The sequence below is a fragment of the Mobula birostris genome, chromosome 3, assembly GCF_030028105.1.
Source record: "Mobula birostris isolate sMobBir1 chromosome 3, sMobBir1.hap1, whole genome shotgun sequence".
Classification (NCBI taxonomy): Eukaryota; Metazoa; Chordata; class Chondrichthyes; order Myliobatiformes; family Myliobatidae; genus Mobula; species Mobula birostris.
In genome coordinates, this window is record NC_092372.1 from 155,590,116 (window position 1) to 155,603,031 (window position 12,916).

Sequence of the window (12,916 nt, forward strand, 5' to 3'; positions counted from 1 at the left end):
GGAGGGTCAGACACCCTGAGCCAATAGGCTGGTCCTAGACATATTTCATAATTTACTGGCATAATTTACATATTACTATTTAACTATTTATGGTTCTATTACTATTTATTATTTATGGTGCAACCGTAGCGAAAACCAATTTCCCCCGGGATCAATAAAGTATGACTATGACTAACATACAGTGAAATGCATTATTTGCAGCAAATCAAATAAGAGAGGGTGGTGCTGGACAGCCCACAAATGTCGCCACACTTCCGGCGCCAACATGGTGTGCCCACAACTTACTAACTGTACATCTTTGGAATATGGGAGGAAACTAGAGCACCCAGAGCAAGGTCCCACAGTCATGGGAGAACATACAAACTCCTTACAGACAGTAGCGGGATTTGAACCCCGATCTTACAGTTAACGTTGTAATAGTGTTACACTAACGACTATGATATCTTATTGTTTTTAACCTTGTTCTACCTCACTGCACTGTGTATTGAATTGATGTGCATGGATGATAATGCAAATCAAGCTTTCTATTATCTTTCAGTATGTGACAATAATAAACCAAATTAAATATTAACAGTGAGATAGCTAAACAAAAATATCCCATTTTAAAGAAGGGAAGGAGATGATACAAGAATTTCAGAGTTTGCAACCTGAACAGTTGAGTTGCGATAAAGATTTTTCCCACTTTTTCCCTCAGTTTTTCTATCCTGCTAAACTAATATCTTTCGTTGTTTGGACCGTTATCCTCAGTGATATTTACTGCCATTTGATATGAAAACTTCTTTACTGCCCATGATATTCCTGTAAAAATAGCCTGTGCTGATTATTCCAGGCAAGGAAACAGAAGAAAACCAGAAATGCCACAGATGCTGGAAATCAGCAATTAAAGAGAAAGTACTGGAAATACTCAGCCAGCTTGTCAGCATTTAAAGAGAAAGAAAAAGAGTTAACAGTTCAGGCGACTACCTAGTCAGAAATTGGACAAGTTAGAGAAACTTGTATACCCTATCCTCGTTATATGCCTCTTCAGACTATGCGGATTCACAGTTATGCGAGGAACCTATTTCTACCAACGTCTCGTTATATGCGTCCAAAATTCACAGTTAAGTGAGGAGCACTGCCTTCCCGCCAATTACAAGTCACGTGCGCACACCTCACAGTCTCACTGTTGGGATGAGAAGCACCGCTTTCCCGCCAATACAAGTCGGGTGCGCGCGCCTCAATTTCACTCCCGCCACTCTCGCATTGGTTTTGGCAAGATGTGGATGCGCGATCTTAAACTTTTGTTGGTTTTACCTACGGTGCAGTGATTTTGTGCTTGAAATATTTAACTATACCTCCTAAGCGTCTGACGTCATGTCCTGGGCCGTCAGCCAAGCGGCAGACAACCGCTTTAACACTTGAAAAAAAAGTTGGAAATTATAAATAGCGCAGCATCAGCTGAAGGTAACACAGCTCTGGGACTCTACTGCCAGGAACAGAATCTTGCCTTTAAAGTTCTTTTGTTGCTTGACAATGCACCAGCCCATCCTAAACATTTGGACAGCATTCATCCTAACATAACAGTGCGTTTCCTGCTGCCTAACACAACATCGCTGATTCAACCACTCAACCAAGGTGTGATCCACATTCAAGGCATATGTATTTTTTTTTCACAGTGAACTCTCTCTCAGATTCTGTAAGCAACAGACGATTTTGAAAATCCCGGGAGTTTACCAATGGTGAGGGAATGGTGGAAGTCAGAACATTTGGCACAAATGGCGATGGACATAGACCCAAGTTTAGAACGGAGTCAGCACTTCAGTCATTCCCTGCCGTCAACCCTTCTTCCCTACAAGCAAATTTATGTTGAAAAACAAAATGCTGCCAAGCAAACAATCCCCACCACTTTATTCAAACCGCTGTAATCTTCTGCTGCCGGCAGTTCTAAGAGTTCTGTGAGTCTTCCTTCACCCCTTGCTGTGCTTGATATTATCCTGACGACCACAACCATCCACCTTATCTATGTAAAGCTGCCCAACACCACAACAACCACTCATCTCCCAGAGCGAACACACCTGCCACTGCTGGTGAGTACTGTACACCAGAGGATATTAACTTTCTATGATTTATTACATTGATTATTACCTTAAATTGATTAAATATAATACAAATGTTGTCTTGTAGTACTGCTTTTATGTCGTATTAGTATGAAAATGTGAATAAGTTACAGATAAAACATATTTAGGAAGCCCTCTGGAACGCATCCCTATTTTCTCCCTTTAAATAATTATTCACATGATGCGTCAACTTCGAGGAACGTATCCCTCGCATATAACGAGGATAGGGAGTACGTTTTAAAATCGCAGAGAAGAGGAAGAAGTACAGAGAAAGAAGGGATAAGATGGGGACCAGGACATTGGATAATACAAGTAGTTGTGCTTTCAGCAGAGAAAGGGAGAATGCCTGCTACTTGCAGCTGATCTGCTTGTAGGTGTTGTAAGCAGGGGTGTGGGGGGGGGGGGGGAGGAGATCTGGATTATGACAGAGAAAGCAGAGAGAAGAACATCTAGAATTATGAAATACAAAGAATGGCAGATCTGAAATAATAACAGAATCTGCTGGAATTATCCATGAAGTTAGGAAGCATCTCTGGAAGAGTAAGAGAGCAACTGAGCTCAGGTGACCGTTGAGTAGCCGTACATGAGAACTGTTCAGTTCTGATACACAGCAGGAGACAGGAGAGTGCATCCCAGTTTCCTGAATCGTTAAGTTTGATGTCAAGTCCTGGGGAAGTGGGGGGGGGGGGGGGGGTTGGGTCCAAAATACCTCGGCAGAAATTGACATGTTGGTCCTCAAATTTATAGTGAGGATTGTTTTAATAGAGGATGAGGTCAATTACGGATATCACAATGCTTAATGAATCAAAACTACAAAGCTTTTGTTTAAGATGGTGGTTCCCAATTTAGGATGCAGGACCCTTTCAGTGAGGGCAACAAAAATTTACAAATGGGGAAAAAAGAACATTGCTGGAGAAACTCAGAAGTTCAAACAGCATCTATTCAGGAAAAGAAACTGATGATTTGGGTTGATAGCCTGTATTAGAACTCGGGACATGTTTTACTGACAGTAAATATATGGCGTTTTGTTTAAAAAGTTCAGGAACCACTGATGTAAGGTTCCAACTTGAGCAGGAAGATGGGTAAAATAAAACAACAGAAAAATTGAACTGTGATGAGGTAAAAGATTTCAAAATTGTAAACAAGTCCCTATAAGGACATGAGATCTTAAAATACATATTTGAACCATCTTGAGTCTGCCCAGTCAAGTTAACTGTCATTTAACTCTGTACCTGTAAACAAAACGTTTCTCCTAACCAGGGTGTAAAGCACTGAGATATACATAACACACATAATAACTTATGAAAGGAAGGATAACATTCACAGATGGATTACACACAAATAAATAAAGAGCATAAATTAAATGTTGCAAGGTACAGAATAGATTAACCGGTGACACTTTGAATTCGATGTGATAGGGAGTTCGGAAGCCTAATGGCCTGAGGGAAGTGTTTCCCACACTGACTGTTTTTGTTTTCATCCATTGGAGTCTCCTGCCTGATGGTAGAGAGTCAAGGAGGATGCAGGATTGTTAATAATACTAATGGCCCTACGTATGCAGTGCTCATGATGGGGATGTCAGAACACACCTATAAAATGAAGTTAAGGTGGGGGGGGGGAGCCTTATTTTCCTCAATCTCCTTCGGAAGTAGAGACATTGCTGTCCCTTTTAGTTCGGGGAGATGCTATTAGGGGACCAAGTGAGGTCATCCATAATGTGAACTCCCAAGAACTTGGTGCACTTAACACTCTCTACAGAGGAGTCATGTATTCACAGATGGGGATAGTTCATCTGCACCTTCCCGAAGGCCACAATAATTTCCTTGGTCTTCTCCATGTTCAAACTTAGGTTGTTCTTCTCACACCAGTCAACCAACCACTCCACTTCCTCTTTATACTCCGGTTCATTGTGACACAGTTCTGAAATCCGCAAACACAATGATACGGTTTGATCTACATCCTGCGATAGTCGTGTGTTAGTAGTGTGAACAGCAGCGGGCTGAGCACACAGCCCGAGAGAATGTCAATGCTCAGCACAATGGAGCGAGAGACATTGCTACCTACACGGACTGACTGTGGCCCATCTGTTAAGAAGTCCACGATCCATTTGCAGAGGGGGATGTTGAGACCCAGTGAGGACAGTTTCCCCACCATTTTCTGGGTATGATGGTGTTGAACCAAACTGAAGTCTATAAACAGTAGCTTGGCATACAAGACCCCATTTTCCAGGTGGGATAGAACAGAGTAGAGGGCAGAGCCTACTGCATTGTCAGTAGATCGATTCAAGCGATGAGCAAACTGGAAAGGGTCCAATGTAACTGGAAGTAAGGCTTTAATGTACTTCAAAAGCATTTCATAATGGTTGATGTGAATGCCATCGTACGATAGTCATTTAGGCAAGTTTTATGTCACCTTCTTTGGCGGCTGCTACCTTGAAAACCAAGGGGGCAGTGGACTGTTCCAGAGTCATGTTGAATATACCTGTCAACACCTTAGTTATCTGGGATGCGCATATTATCAGGCCCTGCAGCTTTGCGTGCGTTGACTCTGGCCAGGGTCTTCCTCACCGCAGCTTCATCCAGACAGAGTGTCTGCTCCCCTGGAGGGGGAGGGGTGCCTTCCTCACCAGCGCTTCGTTTTGTGCATCAAACTGGGTGTAAAAGACACTCAGACTGTCAGGGTGTGAGGCATCCTGGTCACTGCCACACAGAGTACACTTGTACTCTGTAATCCTCTGAATTCCCTGCTACTTTCGCCTTATGTCCCTGGTATCGCAGAAGTGGCCGCAGATTCTCTGAGAAAGCTCCCGTTTTACCTTCCTGATGGAGTGGGAAAGCACAGTTCTTGCTTCCCTGAGAGCAGTCACATCCCCTGATCTAAAGGCAGCATCATGATCCCTCAGCCTTGCACAGGCCTCTGCAGTGAGTCATGGCTTCTGATTTGCTCTTACCTGGATGTGTTTTGTGATGGCAACATCCTCAATACACTTCTCTGTGTAGCTGGTCACAGAATCCACATAATCCTCGATGTTAACATGGTTGCCGGAGGTAGCGGCCTCCCTGAACATTCTCCATTCGTGTTTTCAAAGCAGTTTTGCCGTGCTGAGATCATCCCCTCAGGCCTTTAGAACTGGTTTGGGCCATTTGATCACAGCTTGCATGCTGGAAATAGCATTATAGACAAGTGATCTGAAAGCCCAATCTGGGGTCGAGGAAATGCTTTGTATGCACCTGGTGTGTTAGTATAAACCAGGTCTAGTGTATTTTCACCTCTGGTAGCAAAATAACATACTGGTGGAATTTAGGCAGGACTATCTTTAGGTTTGCATGGTTAAAATCCCCAGCAACAATGAAGACACCATCAGGGTGTTTGATTTGGAAGTCACCGATGGTGCTGTGGAGCTCACGCAGTGCCTTGCCAGCATTAGCAGAATGGGGGGGAGGGGGATAGATACAGCCACCAACACAACTGTAGTGAACTTCCTCGGTATATTAGACCAGCTGTCCCTAACCACCGGGCTGCGGACCGGTACCGGGCCACGAGGAAACGATATGATTTGGCGATATGAGGCAGCTGCACCTTTCCTCATTCCCTGACACGCACTGTTGAGCTTGAACTTACGCGAGGTCATCACCCGCGCGTCATCCATGTCAGCGCGGGAAGGAGATCAACTCCTCGAGCTTGCAAATGACGGCGGGCTGAAAAGCATGTTTGATATAACATCTCTGCCGGCAATCTGGATCAAAGTCAAGACTAAATATCCTGAGATAGACATGAAAACACTGAAAACGTTGCTTTCATTTCCAACATTTTTCTGCGAAGCAGTTTTCTGCAATGAATGCAACGAAAACTAAAGTGCGGAACAGAGTGGACATAAGGAACCCCCTTCGAGTATCACTGTCTCCCATCACCCCTCGATAGGACTGTCTTGTTGCAGGGAAACAAGCCCAGGGTTCCCATTGATTCAGCGATATTGGTGTGTTGCAATGATTTTATATGTTCATACGGGGAAAATATGTGCTGTGTGTTTAATATCCAAACGTTACTTAAAATGCTATGATGCTATTGACTTACTTATATAACCATATAACAATTACAGCACGGAAACAGGCCATCTCGCCCCTTCTAGTCCGTGCCGAACACTACTCTCACCTAGTTCCACCGACATGCACTCAGCCCATAACCCTCCATTCCTTTCCTGTCCAATTTTTCTTTAAATGATAATATCAAACCTGCCTCTACCACTTTTACTGGAAGTTCATTCAACATTTACTTCAAGCTCCCCTGTGCTCCCCTGATAATTGACATCGCAAAATTCATGCGAGGAAATATGCGCTGTGTGTTTAATATTAAATTCATCAGATAAATCATTTCAGAAACGAAATTGAGTGTATTAGCCACTTATCACCTATATTCCGGTGGAGATTAACCCCTCCCCCCCGAACAGAATTGCCAAAAACGATTTGCAGAAAAAAAATTGGCTGGTACACGCCTGCGCAGGTCACGCATGCGCACTGGTGCCCGCGCAAGGCTTCATGGTCATTGTAGTCTTTCTCTGGGTAAACACAACATATTTGACTGCTACTCTTGTCCGTTGGCAACCCTACCCGCACCCCCCACCCCACCCCCCGGGGTCGGCCGGTCCGCAAGAATATTGTCAATATTAAACCGGTCCGCAGTGCAAAGAAGGTTAGGGACTCCCGTATTAGACTGTCTGCATTTCACAAAAATAAACTCAGTCGTCCGTGAACGGTGGGATGCCACTGCTGAAGCGTCCACACAACAGTTCTTATTCAAGAAATCTCCTGCCTGAGATCACTGGATTCCTGTCAGCCCGAAACACATTGAAACGCTCCAGCCAGATGGCCACATCGGCTATAGAGGCGCAAACACAAGGAATACTGCAGATGCTGGAAATTCAAGCAACACACATCAAAGTTGCTGGTGAACGCAGCAGGCCAGGCAGCATCTCTAGGAAGAGGTACAGTCGACGTTTCGGGCCGAGACCCTTTGTCAGGACTGCAGTCCTGATGAAGGGTCTCAGCCCGAAACGTCGACTGTACCTCTTCCTAGAGATGCTGCCTGGCCTGCTGCGTTCACCAGCAACTTTGATGTGTGTTGCTCGGCTATAGAGTCATGAAGCTAAGATTCCGTGAGAATGAGTGTGCAATCGTTCCTCAACTCTCACTTGTTCAAGAGAATGGATATTTGCCAGCAAGAATGACAGAAGAGTTGGCTAAAGGGCTTCAACCAAAGTCACTCCCGGATCCCAGTTCGCCTACCCCTCCTTTCTTTTCTTGTGCACCGCTTTCCAAAGCATCTTCCATGGATGTCTATAGCAGGAAATGGCATACACAGTAAACCCCAAGTTGCAGAGTTCCTCTACAGTCTAATAGTTTACTGGTGAGGTGGACTTGCTATGTACAATATATTTAATAGCCAGCAGCATTTTCTGATCATAACAAAGACACATAGGACATGGATGAACCATTACACTCGGACACTGCGTGGTCGCTGTGTCTGAATCCGCTGCCGTCTTTTTAAAATGTTTAAGTCACGTTGTTCATACATTTACAAACCCTAATGGAAAGCTATTTCTCGTCTGCTGTCTATTTGCAGCCAAGAAATAAGCTGTTGAAAAAAAACACAAGCCTCACAACTGAATTTGGAGGATTTTCTGTTGATAGAAACCTCCAAAACAAGAAGCTCCAATGATTGCTTGGAGACCTTTGCTTCAACAGAGAAAACTGGACTCTTGCTCTGATTGGCCAATCTATCTCCACCCTCCCCAATCAGACAGTTCAAACTTCAAAACCAAGAACCACCATTCAAGCAAAGTTCATTGTCTGGCTGAGATTCAAATTGCTGTTTTCTGGAATCTTACAATACCATAGCTGTTAGGTTCTTGTACTTTTGTGATATCTTTTTAAACTGAATCATGCAGCTAACATGGTTGTTTTTAAAAATTGAGATTTTGTTTAAAGAAGATCTCAGTATCCTGTGAAAATCATGTTTCTCTATCATAAGCAATGACTTAACTGAGAAGCAAAAATACATGGTAGATTCTATAAAAGATTGGACTAGATTCATCAGTATTGGTTTAGATGCACAAAATGAAGTCTATGCTCTGAAAATTAATGTTGTCTAGAACAAACTTGAAATGCAACTAAATTTAATGTGCAGTTATCTAAAATTGATGATATGGGCTCACTAAATGGACATCCACTAGATGGTGCTGGTTATCAATGTCCTATAAAGCAGGGGTCCCCAACCTTTTTCACACTGTGGACCGGTTTCATATCGACAATATTCTTACGAACTGGCCGACCCGGGGTGGGGGGTGGGGGGGGGGGGTGGTAGGGTTGCCAACAAACAAGAGTAGCAGTCAAATACGTTGGGTTTACCCCGAGAAAGACTACAATGACCATGAAGCCTTGCGCGGGCACCAGTGCGCATGTGTGATTTGCGCATGGGTGTACGTGCCGTTTTTTTTTGCAACAAATCGTCTTTGGCGATTCTGTTCAGGTGGGGGAAATGTTAACCACGAACGCTATAAACTGGTAAGTGGCTAATACACTCAATTTCGTTTCTAAAAGGGTTTATCTAACGAATTTAATATTAAACATACAGCGCATATTTTCTTCGTATGAATATAGCGATAAGTCATTTATCAGGGGAGTTTGAAGTAAGTGTTGAACGAACTTCCAGTAGAAGTGGTAGAGGCAGGTTCGATATTATCATTTAAAGAAAAATTCGATAGGTATATCGACAGGAAAGGAATGGAGGGTTATGGCCTGAGTGCAGGTCGGTGGGACTAGGTGAGAGTAGCGTTCAGCATGGACTAGAAGGGCAGAGATCGCCTGTTTCCGTGCTGTAATTGTTATATGGTTATATAAGTCAATAGCATCATAACATTTTAAGTAACATTTGGATATTAAACACACAGCACATATTTTCCCCGTATGAACATATAAAATCATTGCAACACACCAATATCGCTGAATCAGTGGGAGCCCTGGGCTTGTTTTCCTGCAACAAGACGGTCCTATCGAGGGGTGATGGGAGACAGCGATACTCGAAGGGGGTTCCTTGTGTCCACTCTATTCCGCAATTTAGTTTTCGTTGCATTCATTGCAGAGATATCTTGGAAATGGAAGCAATGTTTTCAGCACTTTCGTGGCTATCTCAAGATATTTAGCCTTAACTTTGATCCAGAATGCCGGCAGAGATGTTATGTCAAATATGCTTTTCAGCCCGCAGTCATTTGCAAGCTCGAGGAGTTGACATGGATGACGCGTGCATAATGACCTCGCGCGCATTCAAGCTCAACAGTGGGTGCAACAGGGAATGAGGAAAGGTGCAGCTGACTCATATCGCCAACATATCGTTTCCTCGTGGCCCGGTAGCGCATGCTTTGCAGCCCGGTGGTTGGGGACCGCTGCTATAAAGCCTGAAGACACCCAGCATTTTGGGGACAGATTTTTCCCCTTCAGCCATCAGATTTCTGAAGGGACAATGAACCCATGTACATGACCTCAGTAAGCTTTTTTTAAAAAAATCTCCTTTTGCACTACTTATTTAATTTTTATAGTTATTTATTATTGTAATTTATAGCATTTTTTTTAAAAATCTGTACTGCTACTGCAAAACAATGTCACAACATATGCCAGTAATATTAAACCTGATTCCGATCTGAAATAGAAACGAAAATGCTAGAAATGTTCAACAGGTCAGGCAGGTCTGTGTAGAAAGAAACAAAGTTAATATTTTAGATCAAAGATCCTTTGTCAGAATGGTGAATGAGAAAACAGATTAACAGATCCATGACCCTGACTAGCAGCTTTAACAACTTGTGCACTTCTACCACAGAAAGTTTTTATTGCATTACTAAAAAGTTAATGTAACACATTATTACTGACCTGTAATTTTTTCCAGTGCATTAAATCCATGATTTACAGCTATTATATCAAGGAATGAAACTGTGCCATCCTCAAACCTGGAATGAAAATTATATTTTAAAAATCACACAAATGGTTCAATAAATTAATCACAGCATTTGTCTGCAATCTGATTGCAATGGCATTAAACTGACATTAATTATTGCTTGTTTATGCAGATTATTCCTTAGCCAGCTTGGAACACAGATATATGTTTTAAGAGATTGCAGAAGAATCAATTCAGTGCCCATAAAAAGCATATTTCGACATATTTCTACAAATCCTTGGACGAAAAAGAAATTATGAATAATTAGATTTATATGATAGGAAATAAACTTTGTTCCAAGCAACACACATAAAAGTTGCTGGTGAATGCAGCAGGCCAGGCAGCATCTCTAGGAAGAGGTACAGTCGACATTTCGGGCTGAGACCCTTCGTCAGGACTAACTGAAGGAAGAGTTAGTAAGAGATTTGAAAGTGGGAGGGGGAGGGGGGAGATCCAAAATGATAGGAGAAGACAGAAGGGGGAGGGATGGAGCCAAAAGCTGGACAGGTGATTGGCAAAAGGATATGAGAGGATCATGGGACAGGAGGCCCAGGGAGAAAGAAAAGGGGGAGGGGGCAAAAAACCCAGAGAATGGGCAAGGCGTATAGTGAGAGGACAGAGGGAGAAAAAGGAGAGTGAGAAAAAGAATGTGTGTATATAAATAAATAACGGATGGGTACGAGGGGGAGGTGGGGCATTAGCGTAAGTTTGAGAAGTCAATGTTCATGCCATCAGGTTGGAGGCTACCCAGACGGAATATAAGGTGTTGTTCCTCCAACCTGAGTGTGGCTTCATCTTTACAGTAGAGGAGGCCGTGGATAGACATATCAGAATGGGAATGGGACGTGGAATTAAAATGCGTGGCCACTGGGAGATCCTGCTTTCTCTGGCAGACAGAGTGCAAGTGTTCAGCGAAACGATCTCCCAGTCTGCGTCGGGTCTCACCAATATATAGAAGGCCACATCGGGAGCACCGAACACAGTATATCACCCCAGCCGACTCACAGGTGAAGTGTTGCCTCACCTGGAAGGACAGTCTGGGGCCCTGAATGGCAGTGAGGGAGGAAGTGTAAGGGCATGTGTAGCACTTGTTCCGCTTACAAGGATAAGTGCGAGGAGGGAGATTGGTGGGGAGGGATGGGGGGGGACGAATGGACAAGGGAGTTGCGTAGGGAGCGATCCCTACTGAAAGCGGGGGGGGGGGGGAGGGGAGGAGATAAAGATGTGCTTAGTGGTGGGATCCCGTTGCAGGTGGCGGAAGTTATGGAGATTAATATGTTGGACCCGGAGGCTGGTGGGGTGGTAGGTGAGGACAAGGGAACCTTATTCCTAGTGGGGTGGTGGGAAGATGGAGTGAGAGCGGATGTGCGTGAAATGGGGGAGATGCGTTTGAGAGCAGAGTTGATGGTGGAGGAAGGGAAGCCCCTTTCTTTAAAAAAGGAGGACATCTCCTTCGTCCTGGAATGAAAAGCCTCGCCCTGAGATCAGGTGCGGCATAGAAGGAGGAATTGAGAGAAGGGGATGGCATTTTTGCAAGAGACAGGGTGAGAAGAGGAATAGTCCAGATAGCTGTGAGGGTCAGTAGGCTTATAGTAGACATCAGTAGATAAGCTGTCTCCAGAGACAGAGACAAGAAAGATCTAGAAAGGGAAGGGAGGTGTTGGAAATGGACCAGGTAAACTTGAGGCAGGGGTTGAAAGTTGGAGGCAAAGTTAATGAAGTCAACGAGCTCAGCATGCGTGCAGGAAGCAGCGCCAATGCAGTCGTCGATGTAGCGAAGGAAAAGTGGGGACAGATACCTGTATAGGTTTGGAACATGGACTGTTCCACAAACCCAGCAAAAAGGCAGGCATAGCTAGGACCCATACGGGTGCCCATAGCTACACCTTTAGTTTGGAGGAAGTGGGAGGAGCCAAAGGAGAAATTATTAAGAGTAAGGACTAATTCTGCTAGACAGAGCAGAGTGGTGGTAGAGGGGAACTGGTTAGGTCTGAAATCCAAAAAGAAGCGGAGAGCTTTGAGACCTTCCTGATGGGGGATGGAAGTATATAGGGACTGGACATTCATGGGGAAAATAAAACGCTGGGGGCCAGGGAACTTAAAATCATCGAAAAGTTTCAGAGCGTGAGAAGTGTCACGAACATAGGTGGGAAGGGTTTGAACAAGGGGGGATAAAACAGTGTCGAGGTATGCAGAAATGAGTTCAGTGGGGCAGGTGAGACAATAGGTCTACCAGGACAGGCAGGTTTGTGGATCTTGGGTAGGAGGTAGAAACGGGAAGTGCGGGGTGTGGGAACTATAAGGTTGGTAGCAGTGGATGGGAGATCCCCTGAGTGGATAAAGTCGGTGATGGTGTGGGAGACAATGGCCTGGTGCTCTTTAGTGGGGTCACGATTGAGGGATAAATAAGAGGAGGTATCTGCGAGTTGTCGTTGTGCCTCGGCAAGGTAGAAGTCAGTATGCCAGACCTCTACCTTGCTCCTGCCCCACCGAACTCATTTCTGCCTACCTCGACACTGTTTTATCCCCACTTGTTCAATCCCTTTGCCTCCAACTTCCACCCTGCCCTCAAGTTTACTTGGTCCATTTCCGACACCTCCCTCCCTTTTCTAGATCTTTCTGTCTCCATCCCTGGAGACAGCTTATCTACTGATGACTATTATAAGCCTACTGACTCTCACAGCTATCTGGACTATTCCTCTTTTCACCCTGTCTCTTGCAAAAATGCCACCCCCTTCTCACAATTCCTCCGTCTCCACTGCATCTGCTCTCAGGATGAGGCTTTTCATTCCAGGACGAGGGAGATGTCCTTTTTTAAAGAAAGGGGCTTCCTTTCC

At 44.4% G+C, this 12,916-nt stretch overlaps 1 protein-coding gene across 3 annotated transcripts in view; it reads right to left on the bottom strand.

Moving 5' to 3' along the window:
- The window catches only part of mocos (molybdenum cofactor sulfurase), a 122,510-nt gene that overhangs the window by 83,053 nt on the left and 26,541 nt on the right, over positions 1-12,916 (bottom strand). For all 3 annotated transcript variants that reach the window (XM_072253532.1, XM_072253531.1, XM_072253533.1), the window contains exon 5: positions 10,016-10,092. In XM_072253532.1, coding sequence (XP_072109633.1) covers positions 10,016-10,092 — 77 coding nt within the window. The remainder of the gene's footprint in view (positions 1-10,015; positions 10,093-12,916) is intronic.